Below are 23,211 nucleotides of genomic sequence, written 5' to 3'. Positions count from 1 at the left end.
GACCAAGGACAGAGCCCCATGGAATCCCCCCACAGAAAATTGTTGTTGATGGTGAGGAGGAGATGAGGAGAGTCACAGATTGCAAGGCCAGAAGGGACCATTATGATCATCTAGTCTAACCTCTTATATAGCACAGGCCAGAGAACTTCCCCAAAATAATCCCTAGAGAAGATCTTTAAGAAAAACATACAATCTTGATTTAAAAATTGGCAGTAATGGAGGATCCACCATGATCTTTGACAGGTTGTTCCAATGGTTAATTACTCTGTTAAAAATCCTTAAAAGGATCTTTCAAAGGACATACCAAAGGAGCAGTGAGAGGCAGGAGAACTAGGAGAGGACAGAGTCACAGAAGCGCTGGATGTGATGTATCTTGATTTTAGCAAAGCTTTTGATATGGTCTCCCACAGTATTCTTGCCAGCAAGTTAAAGTAGTATGGATTGGATGAATGGACTAAAAGGTGGATAGAAAGCCAGCTAAATTGTTGGGCTCAACGGGTAGTGATCAATGGCTCGATGTCTAGTTGGCAGCTGGTATCAAGCGGAGTGCTCCGGGGTCGGTCCTGGGGCTGGTTTTGTCCAACACCTTTATTAATGATCTGGATGATGGGATTAATTGAACCCTCAGGAAGTTTGCAGATGACACTAAGATGGGGCTAGAGGTAGATACGCTGGAGAGTAGGGATAAGGTCCACAGTGACCTAGACAAATTGGAGAATTGGGCCAAAAGAAATCTGATGAGGTGCAACAAGGACAAGTAAAGAGTTCTGCACTTAGGAAGGAAGAATCCCATGCACTGCTACAGGCTGGCTAAGCAGTTCTGCAGAAAAGGACCTGGGGATATGAAGCTGGATATGAGTCAGCTGTGTGCCCTTGTTGCCAAGAAGGCAATGGCATATTGGGCTGTATTAGTAGGAGCATTGCCAGCAGATCGAGGGATGTGATTATTCCTCTCTATTCGACACTGGTGAGGCCACACCTGGAGTATTGCATCCAGGCTTGGTCCCCCCAGTACAGAAGGGATGTGGACAAATTGGAGAGAATCCAGCGGAGGGCAACGAAAATTATTAGGGGGCTGGGGCACATGACTTACGGGGAGAGGCTGAGGGAACTGTGGTTATTTAATCTGCAGAAGAGAAGAGTGAGGGGGGATTGGATAGCAGCCTTCAATTACCTGAAAGGGGGTTCCAAAGAGGATGAAGGTAGGCTGTTCTCAGTGGTGGCAGATGACAGAACAAGTAGTAATGATCTCAAGTTGCAGTGGGGGAGGTCTAGGTTGGACATTAGGAAACAGTATTTCACTAGGGGTATGTCTACACTACGAAATTAGGTCGAATTTATAGAAGTCGGTTTTCTAGAAAGCGTTTTTATGCAGTTGATTGTGTGTCCCCACACAAATGCTCTAAGTGCATGTAGTCGGCGGAGTGTGTCCACAATACCGAGGCAACCGTCTACTTCCGGAGGGTTGCACTGTGGGTAGCTATCCCACAGTTCCCACAGTCTCCGCCGCCCATTTGAATTCTCCGTCAGGGCAATGGGGGACAATTGTTCCGCGTCTTTTTTCTGTGCAGACGCCATACCACGGCAAGCCTGGAGCCCACTCAGGTCACTTTAGCAATTAGGAGCACATTAAACACCACACGCATTATCCAGCAGTATATGCAGTACCAGAACCTGGCAAAGCGAAACCGGGCGAGTAGGCGACGTCAGCGCGGTGACGAGAGTGATGAGGACATGGACACAGACTTCTCTCAAAGCACGGGCCCTGGCAATGTGGGCATCATGGTGCTAATGGGGCAGGTTCATGCTGTGGAACGCCGATTCTGGGCTCGGGAAACAAGCACAGACTGGTGGGACCGCATAGTGTTGCGGGTCTGGGACGATTCCCAGTGGCTGCGAAACTTTTGCATGCGTAAGGGCACTTTCATGGAACTTTGTGACTTGCTTTCCCCTGCCCTGAGGCGCAAGAATACCAAGATGAGAGCAGCCCTTACAGTTGAGAAGCAAGTGGCAATAGCCCTGTGGAAGCTTGCAACGCCAGTCAGCTACCGGTCAGTCGGGAATCAATTTGGAGTGGGCAAATCTACTGTGGGGGCTGCTGTGATGCAAGTAGCCAACGCAATCAAAGATCTGCTATCAAGGGTAGTGACTCTGGGAAATGTGTAGGTCATAGTGGATGGCTTTGCTGCAATGGGATTCCCTAACTGTGGTGGGGCCATAGACTGAACCCATATCCCTATCTTGGCACCGGAGCACCAAGCCGCCGAGTACATAAACTGCTATGGGTACTTTTCAATAGTGCTGCAAGCTCTGGTGGATCACAAGGGACGTTTCACCAACATCAACGTGGGATGGCCGGGAAAGGTACATGACGCTCGCATCTTCAGGAACTGTGGTCTGTTTCAAAAGCTGCAGCAAGGGACTTTATTCCCAGACCAGAAAATAACTGTTGGGCATGTTGAAATGCCTATAGTTATCCTTGGGGACCCAGCCTACCCCTTAATGGCATGGCTCATGAAGCCATACACAGGCAGCCTGGACAGTAGTCAGGGGCTGTTCAACTACAGGCTGAGCAAGTGCAGAATGGTGGTAGAATGTGCATCTGGACGTTTAAAAGCACGCTGGCACAGTTTACTGACTCGGTTAGACCTCAGCAAAACCAATATTCCCACTGTTATTACTGCTTGCTGTGCGCTCCACAATATCTGTGAGAGTAAGGGGGAGACGTTTATGGCAGGGTGGGAGGTTGAGGCAAATCGCCAGGCTGCTGGTTACGCACAGCCAGACACCAGGGCAGTTAGAAGACCACAGGAGGGCGCGGTACGCATCAGAGAAGCTTTGAAAACCAGTTTCATGACTGGCCAGGCTACAGTGTGAAAGTTCTGTTTGTTTCTCCTTGATGAAACCCCCCACCCCTTGGTTCACTCTACTTCCCTGTAAGCTAACCACCCTCCCCTCCTCCCTTTGATCACCGTTTGCAGAGGCAATAAAGTCATTGTTGCTTCACATTCATGCATTCTTTATTCATTCATCACACAAATAGGGGGATAACTATTAAGGTAGCCCAGGAGGGGTGGTGGAGGAGGGAAGGACAAGGCCACACAGCACTTTAAAAGTTTAAAACTTATTGAATGCCAGCCTTCTGTTGCTTGGGCAATCCTCTAGGGTGGAGTGGCTGGGTGGCTGGAGGCCCCCCCACCACGTTCTTGGGCGTCTGGGTGAGGCGGCTATGGAACTTGGGGAGGAGGGTGGTTGGTTACACAGGGGCTGTAGCAGCGGTCTGTGCTCCTGCTGCCTTTCCTGCAGCTCAACCATATGCTGGAGCATATTAGTTTGATCTTCCAGCAGCCTCAGCATTGAATTCTGCCTCCTCTCATCATGCTGCCGCCACTTTCAGCTTCAGCCCTCTCTTCAGCCCGCTACCTCTCCTCCTGGTCATTTTGTGCTTTCCTGCACTCTGACATTGTCTCCCTCCACGCATTCGTCTGTGCTTTGTCTGTGTGGGAGGACAGCATGAGCTCAGAGAACATTTCATCGTGAGTGCATTTTTTTTGCCTTCTGATCTTCGCTAGCCTCTGGGAAGGAGAAGATCCTGTGATACTTGAAACACATGCAGCTGGTGGAGAGAAAAAAAGGGACAGTGGTATTTAAAAAGACATTTTATACAACAATGGATACACTCTTTCACGGTAAACCTTGCTGTTAACATTACATACATAGCACATGTGCTTTCGTTCCAAGATCGCATTTTGCTTCCCCACAGCACGTGGCTAGCCCCTCCACGTGGCTAGCAACTCCACGTGGCTAACAGCAGGGAACATTTCTGTTCAGTCACAGGCAAACAGCCCAGCAGGAATGGGCACCTCTGAATGTCCCCTTAAGAAAAGCACCCTATTTCAACCAGGTGACCATGAATGATATCACTCTCCTGAGGAGAGCACAGAGAGATAAAGAGAGGATGTTGTTTGAACGCCAGCAAACATACACTGCAATGCTCTGTTCTACAATGATTCCCGAGTACATGCTACTGGCCTGGAGTGGTAAAGTGGAGCCGCGAATGCCAGGGCAAATTAATCATTAAACATGCTTGCTTTTAAACCATGTATAATATTTTAAAAGGTACACTCACCAGAGGTCCCTTCTCCACCTGGCGGGTCCGGAAGGCAGCCTTGGGTGGGTTTGGGGGGTACTGGCTCCAGGCCCAGGGTGAGAAACAGTTCCTGGCTGTCGGGAAAACCGGTTTCTCTGCTTGCTTGCTGTGAGCTCTACAACCTCATCATCATCTTCCTCATCCTCAAAATCTGCTTCTGTGTTGCCTTCATCTCCATTGAAGGAGTCAAACAACATGGTTGGGGTAGTGGTGGCTGAACCCCCTAAAATGGCATGCAGCTCATCATAGAGCATGGATTCCTGTCCCCGTACAGCGATCAGATCCCGTACCTCCCGTTCGGTCCATGCTGGAGCTCTTTTGCGATTCTGGGACTCCATCATGGTCACCTCTGCTGACGAGCTCTGCACTCACCTGCAGCTCACCATGCTGGCCAAACAGGAAATGAAATTCAAAAGTTCGCAGGCTTTTTCCTGTCTACCTGGCCAGTGCATCTGACTTGAGAGCGCTGTCCAGAGAGGTCACAATGGAGCACTCTGGAATAGCTCCCGGAGACCAATACTGTCTAATTGCATCCACAGTACCCCAAATTCAACCCAGCAAGGCCGATTTCAGCGCTAATCCCCTTGTCGGGGGTGGAGTACAGAAATAGATTTTAAGAGCCCTTTAAGTTGAAAAAAAAGGGCTTCGTCGTGTGGACAGGTACAGGGTTAAATCGATTTAACATTGCTAAATTTGACCTCAACTCCTAGTGTAGACCAGGGCTAGGAGGGTAGTGAAGCACTAGAATGGGTTACCTAGGGAGGTGGTGGAATCTCCACCCTTAAAGGTTTTTAAGGCCCGACTTGACAAAGCCTTGGCTGACGAGATATAGTTAGTGTTGGTCCTGCTTTGAGCAGAAGATTGGACTAGATGACCTCCTGAGGTCTCTTCCAACCCTAATATTCTATGATTCTAAGCCATGTGAGAACAAGATTTCAAGAAGAGGAGCATGGTTGATGGCGTCATAGTCAGCAGCCAGGTCATGGAGAATGAGGATGAGGATGAAGTACTGGTTCTGAACTTTAGCTTGGAATTGATTATCAGAGACTTTGGTAAGAGCAATTTCAGTGAAATAAATTGGAGAGGAAGTGGAAAAGAGGAACACCAGGCAACAATTATCAAGTGTGTTCAAAGGGCTTAGAGATGAAAGGGAGAAGGAAGATGGAGAGGCAAATAGGGTCAAGGGAAAGATTTTTGTTTTGCTTTTTGGAAAAGACTAAAGCGTGCTTGTACTGTGAGGGGAAAGAGGCAGAGGAGAGAGAGGAGAGTAAGGGAATGGATGAGAATAGGTGCAAGGATGATCAGGATGGGATGGGAGAGGTCTCTGGGGCAAGTGGAGGGGCTAGAAGAGGACAGCAGACAAGAAACTTCGGCATCTGTGGAGGATGACAGAGTTGTAGGACGGGAAGGTCACATTGTATTTTGTTAATTTTCTCTTGGAAGAAGTCAGCAAGAACTGGAAAGAAACATGGCAGAGAACCAGAGGAGGAGGCTGCAGTGTTTCCAAACCTGACTGGATGCTACTGACATTAAAAAGAAAATAAGAGAATGTAAAATCCTCTACCTGTTACAGTTCCAGTACAGCGCTCCCACTTGGCCGTAACCCAAACTGGTGTGAGGGAATTTAGCTGCTGGATCCCTGGGCATTTTAAGCTTTCAGAGTCTCAGCAGAGTCCAGGTACTGCCCCTTCTTGAGGTCCCTACGCGCAGAACCTCTAGCACCCCCTCCTGAGAAATGTGCCAAGTGGCCCATTGCCCAGCCCCAGGGCCAGAGTTGAGCCTTCAGAGCCCCCCATATAGTTTAAACACACCGTCTTCTAGAATTTCAGCCATGTCGGTATTCTGGGCAGACAGTTCATGGTAGGTGTAATGCACATGGCAGTGTAATGCATCAAATGCACAGCCACTCTGCACAGGATTCTAATACTGTCCTTTAATCACATGAGAAATACACTGATCTGTAGAAAAATAAACTGCACGCATTTGTCCGCCTCCTTTTCCTCGCCACTCCAGAACATTTGTTGGGCTGGGGTCAGAGTCGTCTGGGGCATCCAGGATCCTCTGCAGCAGTGCATGGCTTGTGTTTTCAAACATGCTGCCTTCTCTCCCCAGCCCAACTTCTCTGACCTTGGCTGATCTGTCCCCTTCCTCTCTCCTGCCCAAAACTCCCTGTGTGGCTCTGTCTTCCCTCTGTGATTCCTTTATAAGCCCCTGCTTTGTCACCTCTGTCTGCTTTGTTTAGGAGCTGACCACGGACGTCAGCCCCCAGCAGACAAGCAGCAGGAAGTGGCTTCTCCCTGAATAGGAGGCTGCTGGGTTCTAAGGACCTCCCACTGTGCCTGGTCTGAGGTCGGACTGCTTAAAGCAGGGGTGGGCAAACTACGGCCTGAGGCCCGCATCTGGCCCTTCAGATATTTTAATCTGGCCCTCAAGCTCCTGCCAGGGAGCAGGGTTGGGGGCTTGCTCCATGCGGCTCCCAGAAGCAGCGGCACGTCCCTCCTCCAGCTCCTACGTTAAGGGGCAGCCAGGGGGCTCCGCACACCCCAAGTGCCGCCCCCACAGCTCCTACTGGCAAGCAAACGGGGCCAATGGGAGCTGCAGGGTGGTGCCTGTGGATGGGGCAGCGTGCAGAGCCACCTGGTCAGGGCCGCCCGGGGAGGTGGGGGCCAAGTGGGGCAATTTGCCCCAGGCCCCACAGACAGGGCGGGGGCAATTTCAGCGGCAATTCGGCAGCAGGTCTTTCAATCCCTCTCTTCCTCGTCAGCGGCAGCTCAATCGCTCTGCTTCAGTCTTCTGTGGCAATTCGACAGCGGGTCCTCCTGTCCTCTTCTTTCTTCAGCAGCATGACTTGAGTTTTTATTTTTATTTTTCTTCGCCGCTTGGGGCGGCAAAACTAACTCTTTTTTAATGGAAGGGGCCCCCAAAATTGCTTTGCCCCAGGCATCCTGAATCCTCTGGGCGGCACTGCACCTGGCCGCACCTCCACGTAGAAGGTGGAGTGGGGACATGCCACTGCTTCCGGGAGCCGCTTGAGGTAAGCGCCGCCCAGAGTCTGTACCCCTGACCCCCTCCTACCATCCAACCCCTTGCCCCAGCCCTGATCCCCCTTCCCGGCCCTCTGAACCTCTCGGTCCCACCCTGCTCCACCCCAGAGCCTGCACCCACAGCTGGAGCCCTCACCCCCCCCACACACACACTGCCCAATCCCCTGCCCCAGCCCAGAGCCCCCTCCCGTACCCTGGACCTCATTTCTGGCTCAACCCCAGAGCCCGCACACGCAGCCGGAGCCCTCACGTCCTCCCACATGCCAACCCCCAATTTCGTGAGCATTCATGGCCCACCATACAACTTCCATATCCAGATGTGCCCCTTGAGCCATAAAGTTTGCCCACCCCTGGCTTAAAGCCTTGTCAGCAGTGGTGGACACACAGAAAGAGGCACACCACGATACAGCAATTTCATAACAACTCCACAACACTGAACACAATTAATCAGTTGTAGAGATTCCCCAAATTACCACCGTTGGAAGGCCCATGCAACATACTGCAACTGGAGCAGAAAGGGGAATGAAACCGCAAGACAAACTCATTTAAAAACTTCAAAAATACTGAGATTCATGCAAGACAAAAACCACTGACCTTCATAAAATAACTAAATTAGGTGAATCTGATCAGTTAACAGACTAATTAGAGACTGAATTATTTGTAGTATAACTGATAAGCAGGTCAAAGCAAGGTTATTTCAAAGTTAAGTAAATTTCTTGCAAAGTACAGCAGATAATTGCAGGGTGTGTGAAAACTGTGCTTCCTAACTGTTTGCATGCAGTAAAAAAAATCCGATTGCATTTAATTTAAAATGGATGCTATGGCATAAAGACAGAATGGAAGGGTACACAAACTGCAAACCCAGATTTGTATGTAACAAACATGGAAGCAATTCCAACATGGTGCAAAGTGACTAGTCAAAAGGTTACAGTGTCATGAATGGTTTCAGAGTAGCAGTAAACACAATTATTTTGCAGTGAAATACAAGAACATACAATAATAGACATGCAGCTGGAGGACAAAACTGATGATGATGATACAGAAACAGAGCTCTTTGTTGGGTCGCTTCATACATTTCAAAGCAAGGATTTACAAGAGATCAGTTGGCAATGTTGTAAATACGTGAACAAGGTATGAATGCCAAAATATTTATGGGCCCAAGGGTGACTGGCAAGAGAAAAAATTTTTGGAACTTAAAATGGTTACTGAAACACACATACTGAAATATTTGGATTTAACAAAGACCCTAAGACCTTAGTTGGTCTGGGGATAGACTAGTGATGGTTCAGGGTGGATTTTATTGCCCAAACATGATACCTTTAAGTAGTTGTTTTTAGTAAAGTTATGGCCCTTCAGCATGAGTCACAAAAGTATGTGCCCATTCTCTCACTGGCCCTGACCTTCACAGGATTTCTCTCTCTAGGTTCTTAGATAAAGTGTGCTCCTCTTTCAGTTGGACTGATCTGTCATTGGGCTTGTTAACAGCTGCTGCTGCGAAGTCAACAGTGCATCTGCCTAACCCAGGAACGAGAATAGGAAATCAGTTCAGACACCTGTTTTGTTCCCCCGGAAACCTTGATTACTCAGTGCACGTCAGCATTATGAGGAGCATGAGCTTCCTAATGACAGGAGTGAGTTATTATATTTAGGCAGCACTTGTAACTGCTGGGAGCTTCTGGAGCTGCAGCTTGTAGCAAAGGAGACTGGAAATCATCCATTCCTGGATCAGTATGCTGGCAGCCAATGGCAGTCTCTCACTGACTCAGGTATGGACTGGGTGGCAAGTCCTATTAATAGCAGGTAGCTAGGCAAAGTTTCTAGTTAGCCCATTTACAACACTGCAGCAGAGGTCAGGAAACGGTTAAAATTATTTTAAATGTTTAAATTAATAGTTAAAATAAAGAGGAGCGAATTAGCACTATAAATAGCCTCCAACAGGAAACCAGCAAAGGGCTCCAAACTAGGGATGTAAATATTATTTTAAAAAGTTAGCCGTTTATATAATTTTAATCCTTTAGTTTAACTGGTGAACTGCTAGGGCTGGGGCTGCTCTGGCAAGCCTGGGTTTAACCATTAGGGCAGGTTAATTGGCAAGACTAATGCTTACCAGTTAACTGGTTAACCACTTACTATTTTACATGCCTACTCCAAACACGAAAGAAATCACAGACGGTTACGCACTCACTGACAATCTGAGAGACAGGAAGGGCAAACAGACAAGGCTCAGGCACAAATGGGGAAAATAGATAAAGCTTAAAACCATTTACAAAAAAAGAAACATACGTATCAAAGTATTTTGGTGGATCCTTTCCCCCTTGTCCCCCCCTCTCCCCAGCCAGGGAAGGGGAGAGAGACACAGGGAGGGGTGAATGCAGAGGGAAGTACCAAAGCCTTTAACAGACCACTCAGTGCTTCGGCAGTAAGCAGCAGCCAGAGAGATTAATGAAGTCCATGCAGAACAGTGATATTTTCCCAGAAAAGGCTGCCCATGTCAATATAAACAAAGACCCAGCAGCATCTTGAAGAATGGCCCCTAGGGAGAAAGGAGGCATAGACTCAGCAATGAATGACTCAGCTCACATAGTTCTGCCTGAAGGCCTAAAAGAGAGAGCTTATACAGTTGTTACAGTGCATCCCATAAGAGCAAATGGACTCCACGGGCAGCAGATATACAAACAGACTAACTGATGTACTGGGCTACTACAATTGATCAGAGCAAAGACTTCTTTTGTTCATAAGCAGCAAACCTCTGGAATGAAGGAGTTTCCTAGTTATTGCAAAACCTCTCTGAACACCTGAAATACGAGATGTGTTTTCTAAGATGAATCCTATAGAGTAATTATTAGAGTAATCCCCTCCTCAGACGTTCTTGTTAAACCCTGGATTTGTGCTGGAAATGGCCCACCTTGATTATCATGCACATTGTAAGGAGACTGATCACTTCAGATAAGCTACTACCAGCAGGAGAGTGGGGTGGGAGGAGAGAAAACCTTTTGTAGTGGTAAACACCCATTTTTTCATACTTTGTGTGTATAAAAAGATCTTCTATACTTTCCACAGTATGCATCTGATGAAGTGAGCTGTAGCTCACGAAAGCTTATGCTCAAATAAATTGGTTAGTCTCTAAGGTGCCACAAGTCCTCCTTTTCTTTTTATAGAGTAATTATGCCTTTTGTTTGCACTTGACGTGGTTTTACTAAAGTAGAAACATCTGGTTCAAAGTAATTCTATGCACTTTGAGTTCTTATAGTCAGGAGTCTCTTCTTAAAGGCTTTAAAGACTGAAAGAGCTAGAACAATACTGGCTGGAAACCAGTGTGTTCAGATCACAACTACAATCATACAAAAAACTATGTTTAAAGATCATCCATGTAGCAATGGCAAGCAAACATTAGGAAATGCCAGAATTAAGATTGCCCCTACAACCTTAATTCACTCCCGCATTAAGATATAGTGTGTGATCATATAATTTAAATCTTTCCTCCACAGAACCCCTGCCTCATTTAGGGAATAGGCCAGATGGCACTCACTTAACGAGAAGGTATTCAATATTTTGTATTGTTTTATCATCATTGTTCAGTGTGAGACTCCAGGGCATCTATCTGTACACTATTCAAATCCTGCTCTGAACAGAGAATTATTAATTTTCTCACGAACTTTTTCATGGTGCTCATCACTACAGTATCTGAGGGATTCACAAATATAAATCTAGTTACCTTCACAACACTCCTGGGAGATGACTGGATATTATCTCCATTTTACAGATGAACTGAGGCACAGAGAGATGAAAAGTTTTGGGTGTCCAATTTGAGATGCTTAGAACCCAATTCTTCATAGTTCTTAGCATCGTACAGCACTGTACATGCCAACAAGTTAAAGAAGTATGGGCTGGATGAATGGTCTATAAGGTGGATAGAAAGCTGGCTAGATTGCCGGGCTCAACGGGTAGTGATCAATGGCTCGATGTCTAGTTGGCAGCTGGTATCAAGCACAGTGCACCAAGGGTCGGTCCTAGGGCCAGTTTTTTTAAATAGGTTCATTAATGATCTGGAGGATGGCATGGATTGCACCCTCAGCAAGTTTGTAGATGACACTAAACTGGGAGGAGTGGTAGATATGCTGGAGGGTAGGGATAGGATACAGAGGGCCCTAGACAAATTAGAGGATTGGGCCAAAAGAAATCTGACGAGGTTCAACAAGGACAAGTGCAGAGAGTCCTGCACTTAGGATGGAAGAATCCCATGCACTGCTACAGAGTAGGGACCGAGTGGCTAGGCAGCAGTTCTGCAGAAAAGGACCTAGGGGTTACAGTGGATATGAGTCAACCGTGTGCCCTTGTTGCCAAGAAGACTAATGGCATTTTGGGCTGTATAAGTAGGAGCACTGCCAGCAGATCGAGGGACGTGATCATTCCCCTCTATTCGGCACTGGTGAGGCCTCATCTGGAGTACTGTGTCCAGTTTTGGGCTCCACACTACAAGAAGGATGTGGAAAGAGTCCAGCGGAGGGCAACAAAAATGATTAGGAGGCTGGAGCACATGACATATGAGGAGAGGCTGCGGGAACTGGGATTATTTAGTTTGCAGAAGAGAAGAATGAGGGGGGATTTGATAGCTGCTTTCAACTACCTGAAAGGGGGTTCCAAAGAGGATGGATCTAGATTGTTCTCTGTGGTACCAGATGAGAGAACAAGGAATAATGGTCTCAAGTTGCAGTGGGGGAGGTTTAGGTTGGATATTAGAAAAAGCTTTGTCACTAGGAGGGTGGTGAAGCACTGGAATGCGATACCTAGAGAGGTGGTGGAATCTCCTTTGTTAGAGGTTTTTAAGGTCAGGCTTGACAAAGCCCTGGCTGGGATGATTTAGTTGGGGATTGGTCCTGCTTTGAGCAGGGGGTTGGACTAGATGACCTCCTGAGGTCCCTTCCAACCCTGATATTCTGCGATTCTATGAAAGCCCAGCTCCCATTGATTTCAGTTGCAGCTGTGAGCACTCAGCACTTCAGCAAATCAGACTACAGGGTTCCAAGTCAGGCACCCAGAAAATGAGGAACACAATTCGTGATCCACTTGCGAAAAATCTGATTGAAATGACTTGCCCAGCATCACACAGGAACTCTGTGACAGAGGCAGGGATAGAATCCATTTCTCCAGGGCAGCATTCGACTGTGTAAATCACGAGACCATCTTTTCTCTTCCTCTGCCTCATTCACTGCACACCTTCCAATGCTCAGCTGTGGCCTGGGCTTAGTAGTTCCTCCCTCTTTGAGGGGTAGGCTTTTAGCTTTGGGCAGGTCTCCTGCCTGTCCCACTTCTGCAAATAGCAACATCTTCCAACTTCTGCAACAAATAAACAAGGTAGAGGGACTTATACAAAGACAACAGGCTCCTTCACTGTCCAACCCTGATTCACTTAGCAGAGCAAGTCCTTCCTGTGCACTCAGTGAGGTGGGGCATGTGGAAAAAAACAGTCTGTGATCATGTAATTAAAGACTAAATCATAATGGTAAGAGGAAAAACAGCACAATAAAGATTATGGATTTCAAGGGGGCAGACTTTAGCAAACTCAGGGAGTTGGTAGGTAAGATCCCATGGAAAGCAAGTCTAAGGGGAAAAACAGTACAAGCGAGTTGGCAGTTTTTCAAAGAGACATTATTAAGGGCACGAGAGCAAACTATCCCACTGCACAGGAAAGATGGGGAAGTATGGCAAGAGACCACCCTCGTTTAACCAGATCTTCAATGATCTGAAACTCAGAAAAAGAGTCCTACAAAAAAAGTGAAAACTAGATCAAATTACAAAGGATGAACATAAACAAATACCACAAGTATTTAGGGATAAAATTAGAAAGGCCAAGGCACAAATCAAGATTAAACTAGCTAGAGACATAAAGGGTAACAAGCAAACATTCTACAAATACGTTAGAAGCAAGAGGAAGACCACGGATAGGATAGGACTGTTACTCAATTGGGGGGGGAGGGGGGGGAAGAGGCGGACAATAATAGAAAATGTGGAAATGGTAGTGCTAAATGACCTTTTTGTTTTGGTTTTCACCAAAAAGGTTAGTAGTGATTGGATATCTCATAGTGAATGCCAGTGAAAATGAGGCAGGATCAGAGGCTAAAATAGGGAAAGAACAAGTTAAAAATTATTTAGACAAGTTAGAAGTCTTCAGGTCACCAGGGCCTGATGAAATGCATCCTAGAATATTCAAGGAGCTAACCAAGGAGATATCTGAGCCATTAGCGATTATCTTTGAAAAGTCATGGAAGACAGGAGATTCCAGAGGATTGGAAAAGGGCAAATATAGTGCCAATCTATAAAAAGGGAAATAAGGACAACCTGGGGAATTACAGACCAGTCAGTTTAACTTCTGTACCCGTAACGATAATGGAGCAAATAATCAATCAATTTGCAGACACCTAGAAGATAATAAGGTGATAAGTAACAGCATGGATTTGTCAAGAACAAATCACATCAAACCAACCTACTAGCTTTCTTTGACAGGGCAACAAGCTGAGTGTCACATCTAGAATAAAGGAGGACTTCTTCACCTCCTGGTGACCACAACTGACATTTGTGTCTCATTTGGATTTGACCATTTTTAGTTGTAAACTCAAAACTTTGTTTTCTTTCAGTGCACTGCCTCTGTGTTTTCAGAATGTATCCATACTATGTCATCATAGCTGCAGAATCCATTTGGGCAGAGTATTCCTTGAAGCCATCATCTTTGGCCGTTAATTCATCCACCTTGGAATTTAAACTTATTATCTTTCACATGCTCTGGCCTCTTACCAATGGCCATTAGAAGTGCCTGCATGGTCAAGCAATGGCTCTGTTGAGATCCACCCCCAAATGCAGGCCTCTCTGAATGTTGACTTGAATAAATACCAAAATTGGCAATGAGTTTCCACACCATTAGATTTTACAAAGCTATTTTATGTCTCCCCAGAACCTGTACCAATCACAAACCTGAAAATGTCACTAAAGATAGATGGCTCTCAGACAGAAGGTGCCTAAACAGGATGTCCAAATGCTGCACTTAGCTCACATCAACACATATGTTTCTGTTTTATGCATTGGATGCTTTTACTAGCACTTAAGTGCAGGATTTGGATGTCCTATTTAGGTACCTGATATGGAAAATTAGGCCCTGTGTAAGGTTAAATAACCCAAGTGCTGCTGGGCATATCAGTAGTATGTATCTTCACAGCTGAGATACAGGCCCTGCCCTAGTAAATGTTACAGACTATAAGATCTCGTGAGCTCTAAACCACCAGGCTATGTAGCAGAATCCTTGGGACAAATACATTTTATTTATTGCAGCTCACGAAAGCTTATGCTCAAATAAATGTGTTAGTCTCTAAGGTGCCACAAGTCCTCCTGTTCTTTTTACATCTTTACTGTATCCCATTCTATAGCCCTGCCTGGGTGGAGCAAGATCACAATGAAATTGCCTGATGGGAATGGGAGCACACACAAGGGGGAAGATTATGGGAACTGTGGGCACCTGAACTAGGTTTCCTAATTCTTCTATTATGGAGTTTTCCTTCTGGCAGAGTAGTCACCAACAGATCTGGGGGAACCCCCGAGGGGAGACTTTCTTAAGTTTACAAAAACAAAAGACAATAAGAAAGTAAACCTCCATGCCAGCTGCACAAATAGTCCTGATAAAGGCCCCATCCACTCCTTCTCCAAGCTGCCCAACCCCAATATGAAGTGAATAGTGGGGGGAGAAGTTTACGAGGAATTTCCGTAGGTGATGGGATAGAAGAGTAGCTGGATCAGTGAGATCCACTAAAGGTGAGTGTTCAGCAGACTCTTTTAAAGGACTCTCAGCCAATGGCTCTCCAAGCTAAGCAAGTCTTGTCTGGTGATTTAGCAATATGACATTTCTTTGTTGTTGCCATCATAACTAGTAACAACAGGCATTATCAGACTACCACCTAGTCACGTACTGATTTGTGTGTGTGTGTTTGTTTGAAAAGTGTGAACTGGGAGTGCTTTGTTCCAGGTAGGCCTTGAGTGATTGATTGAAGTGTGAACCAGGAGAGGCTTTGAGCTGGGGTAGCTGCTTCAAGCCAGCAGTCTTATAAAAAGAAAAGGAGGACTTGTGGCACCTTAGAGACTAACTAATTTATTTGAGCATAAGCTTTCGTGAGCTACAGATCACGTCATCGGATGCATTCAGTGGAAAATACAGTGAGGAGATTTATATACACACAGAACATGAAAAAATGGGTGTTTATCATGCACACTGTAAGGAGAGTGATCACTTAAGATGAGCTATTACCAGCGGGGGGGCGGAGGGGGGAGGGAGAAAACCTTTTGTAGTCTTATAAAAAGGCAGCCAGCTGCGAACCTAGCGATTAGTGAACAGAGGAGAAGCAAACAGAGGGAGTTTGCCTGGGAACCATCCGAGAGGAGCTACAGTGAGTGCTCTTGAGGTAGGTGCTGTATTGGGGGGCTGTGTTGTGAGCTGGTGGGGTGAATATCTGAGTATCTGTCTGCTGTGACCGTCTGTTTGACTAGTGTTTGACAAGTCCACCAAATCAGGAAGAGGAAGTGGATGAGTCATTCTACAAGCAGGTAACAAGATTAGCTAACACACATGAGCAAGTATCAATGGGGGATTTTAACTTCCCTTACATCTGTTGGAAAACTATTACAGCAAAACTGAAAATTCTGAACATGTGTAGGTGACAACTTTCGAAACAAGTAGAGGGTCATCCAGTTTGGATCTGGTTTTGACGAACAGGGAGGAATTAGTTGAAAATGTGAAGGTGGTCAGGAACTTGGGAAGAAGTGATCATGCTCTGATGAATTCAAGATCCTATGGAAAGGAGGACATGAGAACAGCAAAACAAGGACACTGGACTTCAGAAACATGGATTTCAACCATTTCAGGGAAATAGTAGGCACCATCTCATGGAAAGACCAATTAGGAAGAAAAGGAGCCGAAGGGGGCTGGCAGCTCCTAAAAGATGTAATACTAGAGGCTCAACATCAAGCTATTCCAGTGTGAGAAAAGGTAAGATGACCCAGAGGAGGCCAACATGGCTGCACAAGGAGCTTTTTAACAATCTAAAAACCAAAATGGATACATACAGGAAATGGAAGGACAGGCATTTCACCCAGGAAGTATACATGGGAATAGTACGAGCGTGTAGGGACAAAAATCAGAAAAGCCCAGGCAAACAATGAGTTAGAGCTGGCAAGGAATGTTAGAGATAACAAGAAGGGGTTCTTCAAATGTCAGAAAAAAAAAAAAGAAAGATCCAGGATGGTGTGGATCTGCTGCTAATGGAGAAGGTGAGCTGGTAATGGAAGATGATAGGAAGGCAGAGCTGCTCAATGCTTACTAAGCTTCAGTCTTCTCACAGAAAATAACATGTGACCGGACGACTAGTGGAGTTACCATAGACAATAAAGGGGAAGGGATGAAGATCAGATAAGCAAAGAACATGTCAGAGATCTTCAGACCAATTTGAATGAATTCAGATCTGTGGGGCCAGAAGCTATTCACCCGAGGGTACTGAAAGAATTAGCTGAAGAAATCTCAGAGCCACTGGCAATAATATTTGCAAATGCATGGACGACAATGGAGGTCCCAGAAGACTGGAGAAGGGCTAATGTAGTGCCCATTTTTAAAAGGGGGGAAAGGAGGAGCCAAGGAACTATAGACCAGTCAGCCTAACTTTTGATAGGGAAGCTACTACAGCAATGTATAAACATTCAATTTGCGAATACCTGAAGGATGAAGGGGGTAACACAAGCAGTCAGCATGGATTCACCAAGAACAAATCATGCCAAACCAGCTTGATTTACTTTTCTGACAGGATAACTGGGTTGGTGGATAAGGGGAATGCAGTGGACATAATATATCTGGACTTCAGTACGGCTTTAGACACAGTCCCACATGACATTCTGATAGGTAAGCTGGAGAAATGAGAGCTTGGCAGAACTACCATTAGGTGGATACATAATTGGTTAAAAAACTACAAAGAGTAACCATTAATGGAATTATGTCAGATTGGAGGGAGGTTTCATGTGGGGTTTCACAGGGGTTTGTTCTGGTTCCGGTGCTGTTTAAAGTCTGTATTAATGACCTGGATGAAGGAACAGAGAGCACACTGATCAGATTTGCAGATGACACAAAGATAGGGGGGCTGCCAACACTTCGGAGGATAGAGCTAAGATACAGATGGATCTTGATAAATTGAGAGAACTGGGCTAAAGACAACACAATGAAATTCAACAAAGACAAATGTAAGGTGCTACACAGAGAAGAAAAAACAAATGCACAAATACAAAGTGGGGGATAACTGGCTTGGCAGCAGCACGGTTGAGAAGAATCTGGGAATTGTGGTGGATCACAGCCTCAACATGAGTCAGAATGAGATGCTGTTGCAAAAAAAAAAAAAAAAAAAAAAAAAAAAAAGCAAATGCAATTTTAGGTTGCACTAACAGAGGCATAGCATGCAAGTCACGGGAAGTGAGAGTACTGCTCTACTCGGTGCTGGTTAGGCTTCAGCTGGAGTATGTGTCCAATTTTGGTCACCAATGTGTAGAAAGCATGTGGAGAAATTGGAAAGGATCCAGAGGTGAGCAACAAAGATGATCAAAGGGATGGAATGCAAGCCATATGAGCAAAGGCTGAAGGAAGTGGATATGTTTAGTTTGGAAAAGAAGAGATTGAGGGGGGACAGTCTCCCTTCTTCAAATACTTGAAAGGCTGCCATAAAAAAGATGGAGCAAAGTTGTTCTCTCTTGTCACAGAGGGCAGGACAAGAGGCACTGGATTCAAACTTCAGCATAGCAGATTTAGATTAAATCTCAGGAAAAACTTCCTAACTGTTAGGACAATGAAACAGACTGCCTAGGGACATTGTGGAAGGTATTTTGCTGGAGGGTTTCAAAAGGAGGCTGGATAGCCATTTGTCTGGGATGGTTTAGACACAACAAATCCTGCATCTTGACAGGGGGTTAGACTAGATGACCCTTGTGGTCTCTTCTACCCCTATGATTCTAACAAGTTTCAAATCTATTTAGCTTTGAAACCTCATCAGGTCTATTTAGTAAAATCATGTTTTCTGACTAACTCAGCTGCTGCCCCCTTGCACTGTAATTCACAATTTATTTATTCATCCCAGGGGAAACACATCTGCAAGCTCAGTGATGTTTTAGATATGCTCACCCTAAGCAGGAGTCAGTCCCAAGCTCTTCAGCAGGTATAGTATAGTAGCTGCACAGTAATTTGATAAGTCTGAAAGATCAATTGGTCTAAGATATCTTCCTCTCCTGTATGGAATGACCCCTACAATGAGCAGGAGATGTGACATTACAACCAGCCAGAGCAAACCTATCTAAAGAGGGGAAGGAACCGAACTTTCTGACCTACAAACCAAATGGTTTCATGTATGTCAGGGTCACTCACTAAGGACTGGTCCATGACATACAACATCAAAAGTGTACCATGCATCATATTTATGGACAAGATACACCAAGGAAATTAAATGCAAGAGAACTACGTTAATGCAACATTGAGATATTAGATGCCAAAATATTGAGGAGGATAGGGAACAAAAAATGACTTCTCAAAGCCATTAACATGAATATTAACTTAATAAAGGGGACACCACATAGAAGAAGACAGAATTCTACATATGTATGGACAACAGGGCAAATGAAAACAACAATTCTGCATTTCCACAGTGTTTTTGTTTGCAGTCTCAATCATAAAGGCAAATTTATAGTTCTCTGGCCTCCTCATTCACCCAATTGTGTCTGCCTATAAGGAGGCTAAACAACAAATATCCTAACCTCACCCCCATTCTCCAACCCTCCTCTAGGGCATACACCTGTCTCTCAGCCAACTCCCAGTCAGACTAAAGGCATGAACTCTGCTCTTCCACAGATTTCTTACAGCTCAAGTTACTATGTCAGGCCATTTTTATAATGTGTCATATATTCTCCTCACATTATATTAGTTTTATTAAAATTGAGGAAAAATGACTATTTCTCAGTAATTTTTTTACTCAATGCTGGTTATAGTGCATTAAAAAGACATGATCAAAATTGTCTATGTCCAAAACAAACCTCTGGTTGAGAATGATCCACCATGTGACTGGGAGACTGTTTCATCTATATGTAGGGCCTACACTAAGTTACGCAACTTTTAAAAATAAACTATGCAGGTTCGATTTTTAAAAAACACTGAAGGAAGGAGATGATTCATGTTTTACTAAATACACAGAATCATAGAATCTCAGGGTTGGAAGGGACCTCAGGAGGTCATCTAGTCCAACCCCCTGCTCAAAAGCAGGACCAATCCCCAATTTTTGCCCCATATCCCTAAATAGCCCCCTCAAGGATTGAACTCACAACCCTGGGTTTAGCAGGCCAAAGCTCAAACCACTGAGCTATCCCTCCCCACAGCTTAACAGACAGGGTGAATCTAGGGCCCAAGGGACCTAACGGTATCCAGAGTACTGAATTAAATACTGTTAAATCAGTCATTTTCCTTCAAAGGTAAAGAAAAATAACATATGAAAAGCCAAGCAGGAGGAAAGTGGTACCTCTGTGAGGGGCCTTGGTCTTCTCTCTACGACAAACTCAGTATGGCAGAGCTCACAGTAACTAGTGTTGGAGGAGGAGAGCCATTTTTCCAGGCAGCTCTTGTGCACGGTCCCCAGTGTTCCTGTGCAGTCGCAGGGAGAAAGCAGCCCCTCCCCATTTCCACCTTCATGGCAGATTCGACAGATGGGACCATCACTAAAGAAGAGGCAAATAATGGGATGAAATTGTTGTCAGACTGGGCAGAATGGCACAGCCATGCCCAGGGAACATTGAGACACCCCGCCATTCCCTGCAAGGGCATGCTATAATGCTAGACAAGGTGCTGCATTGTGCTGGAGATTGGGGGAATCTTCAAAGCAAACTGCTGTGGCAGCAGCAGAAATAGCTTCAAAAAGATACACAGTAAATGACAGCATGTGGACCATGTCAGTAACTGCATGAGCATTACTAAAAGTTACATCTTAGCCTATGTTAGTATGTAATGAGGGAGCAAAAATTACAGTGGACCAGGGTCCACAATGGCTACCTGTACTGCTGGGGAGGCTTCTGAAAAGCACCAGATTAAGATGCTATGGACCGATTCAGAGTCTTCATTTTCAAGCATACGCTGTAAACAGAAATATCTCCCTAAAGAGCTTAGGGTCTCAGCTCTACAGCATACACAGCAATCATGAATATTCAAGTCATGAAATCACAATGTTAAAAATCAGATAATTGAGACTATCACTTGCTTTCCCCCTCCCACCTACTCACATTTTGGCAGCTGCTGTCTCAAACCCAGCAAGAACTAAAGACAAGGTTGCATTTGAAATAAAAACGGATCAGGAGCCATGCTCTCAAAAGGCATACCATGTGCTAATAAATAAAAGACCACCCAGCAAAATTAGTGGCATACTAAGCTTCTCTGTCCACTACACTGCAACCAACTCCACCCTCCATTTGTACACTGTCCATATATAGTATCAGCTCTGCAGGGTTAGGGGGCTATTTCTTCCTACATATCTACAGAGGCCAGGCCTAGCACACAGACTACACTTTAGTAATAATACAATGCATTAATCATTCCCCTTGTGGTTTGAAATATCACCAAAGACAGACATATTGGAATCAAGTGTGGAGGAAGCCAACACAGTAATCAGAGAGATTTGATTTTAAAGGTCAAGTATCTTCTGACCTGTCAGGACTAGAAAAGCTTTGGAAGACTAGTGCAAATACTTTCAGGGCCTTTTAAGTTTTCCAAGCAATGGTCCTGGGTTGTTGATCGAAATGAAAATAGTTCAGTTTGTCCATATAGTCCTGAGGGTACCTTTCCCTGGGTCCTTCTGGAATAGCACAGTCCAAAGCTGCTCACCACAGGAGCATTGTCCAAGTAGCTCATAAGAGCATTTACAATTACAGAAAGAAAGAGACAGAGAAGCACAAAAGAATGGGTTGAAACAACAAAATCTACAGAGAACTCTGGCAAAATGAGGGAGAATTTCTGCCTCATAGATTCATATCAGTTTAGGTGGAATTTGCATTTTCAGTGATGAATCAATGCAACACATAAAATTAAATTGCATGGAAGTGAAATGAATGCAAATAATCTGTCTTCAAGGAGTCTGGCCTGGTCATGCTGACTTCCTGGCTACATTGCTCTTTATCCCTCTCGTGGATCTGGTCTTACATTTCATTGTTAATTGTTACATTGCCGAGGGTTTAAATTTAATGTAAATATAAGAAGCGTTTTAGAGATCACAGGATGCCAGAAACAGAAAAAGTTGTCTTGGAATCCCCCCAGGCACCTCTCCACAGCATCAGGAAAACATTGCAGTGAAACTGCAACAGAAAGGTCATGTTGGAGGAAATGCCAAGGAGCAGAAGGCGGGGTAACATGCCAGGAAAGTCCCATTCAGGAAAATCCTCTTCTTGGAAAGAAGGGGAGGTAATCTGAGACACAATCCCACAAAACTGTTCCCAATTCCAGCTGGGTGCTTAGTAAGTTTCATATAAATGGCCCAAATTAATAACTCCTTTATGGGGGGCGTGGGGGTGGCAGGGTTGTAAGCCACGTTTTAGCCTGTTGTGCTGCTGTGAAGGCTCTTAGCCCTCTACTGCTGTATGATTTCTTGGCAGTGCTCCAACACAGACTGTACATAGAAGGCCTTGTGCCTGGCTAATAACTTTCTTTGTCTGCTTGTTCCAAGGCTAAGTTTGGGTTTAATGACCTCCTCTCACCTCCTGTTGGAGTCAGCATTTGGGAGGTATGTGAGGACAGGGAGTGGGGAGAGCAGGAAGCAGCAGGTGTCACCTGCACCCAGCTTCTCTGCTAGAGAAAGGGTAGGTCAGGGCCTTTGGTTGACACTTGCAGGGATTGGGGAGAGTCAGCACCCCTCTCCCACTGCTGCCAGTGGGTAGAACTACGGAGGTGCAGCTCTGTCCTACCCAGTCTGTGCTAGCACTGAAGGACGTCTTCCTTCCCCCATACTGCTAAACCTGGCTCATGCCACAGTTCACTCACTTGGACTTCCATCAACTGCTCCTCTCGGGCCTCAGTGACTATCCAGCCTTCACGACAAGCAACAGTCATGTGCAATGCCCCGGGGAGTTCTGAACTCAATGTGGAAAGTGGCAGGGGACTGATGAAGTGATATCAGGGTGGGGTGACGTGGTCAAAGCGCTTTTCTGCTACTCTGACCACGTTGCCACACCTTGGCATCACTTCACCAACCTGTCACCTTCCATGTCAAGTTCAGAGCTCACCAGGGCACTGAACATTCCATAATATACACATCCCCCATTGTATTCTGCCCATTCTCCTTGCTCCATCTACTCCCACCTCCTTCTGCCTCCGGCTCCTGGAACCCTCTGCCAACGTGCCACAAACCCTCGCTTGCTTTCAAATCCCACTTGACACTGCTTGACTCCATTCCTGGGCCTCCTACTCCTCTCTGCTTGCCCTAGCCAGGACTTGGATGAAAAAAACAAAACACTATAGCTTAGAAGCCTCACGCAAAACATAAAAGTATCTTGGCTCTCCCTACTTCTGCCTCTTTCTTTTGATCCACAGTGCAATTCTTCAGGGCATGGGGCAGCGTCTTATTTCAGTCAAGCACCAAATCCAGTTATGGTGCTATATAAATATGGCTCAGATAAGGTATAAGCAGCATTAACAACTGAGGTAGTTTATAATAAAAACAAAAAAAAACAAAACAAAACAAAAAAACAACCATCCCAAATCTCAAATACTCTCATGCTTTTGTATTATTTGCTAAGAACTGCATCTGTGAGATATTTTATCTACGCTCTTCCTGTTTGAGAAATCTCAGATTTCCAGTGTCCTAATATAACCTTGGCTACCAATAAGCAATCCAGTGGATAACATCTGAAAAGCTTTCAAAATAAAAAGGCAAAATTTTGCTGGCACTACAAAGGAAATATTTCAAATGTGACTCCATTTTG

General features: G+C 45.3%; 1 protein-coding gene across 1 annotated transcript in view; it reads right to left on the bottom strand.

Annotated features, from left to right (window-relative positions):
* MARCHF2 (membrane associated ring-CH-type finger 2) overlaps positions 1-23,211 on the bottom strand; it is an 86,916-nt gene that overhangs the window by 21,267 nt on the left and 42,438 nt on the right. The window contains exon 3 of the mRNA XM_077841933.1: positions 19,770-19,965. Within this exon, the coding sequence (XP_077698059.1) occupies positions 19,770-19,965 (196 nt within the window). The remainder of the gene's footprint in view (positions 1-19,769; positions 19,966-23,211) is intronic.

This window comes from Eretmochelys imbricata, chromosome 25, assembly GCF_965152235.1.
Source record: "Eretmochelys imbricata isolate rEreImb1 chromosome 25, rEreImb1.hap1, whole genome shotgun sequence".
NCBI lineage: Eukaryota > Metazoa > Chordata > Testudines > Cheloniidae > Eretmochelys > Eretmochelys imbricata.
Note: the sequence above shows the minus strand (reverse complement) of the source record. Positions and strands in the feature narration are given on the sequence as shown.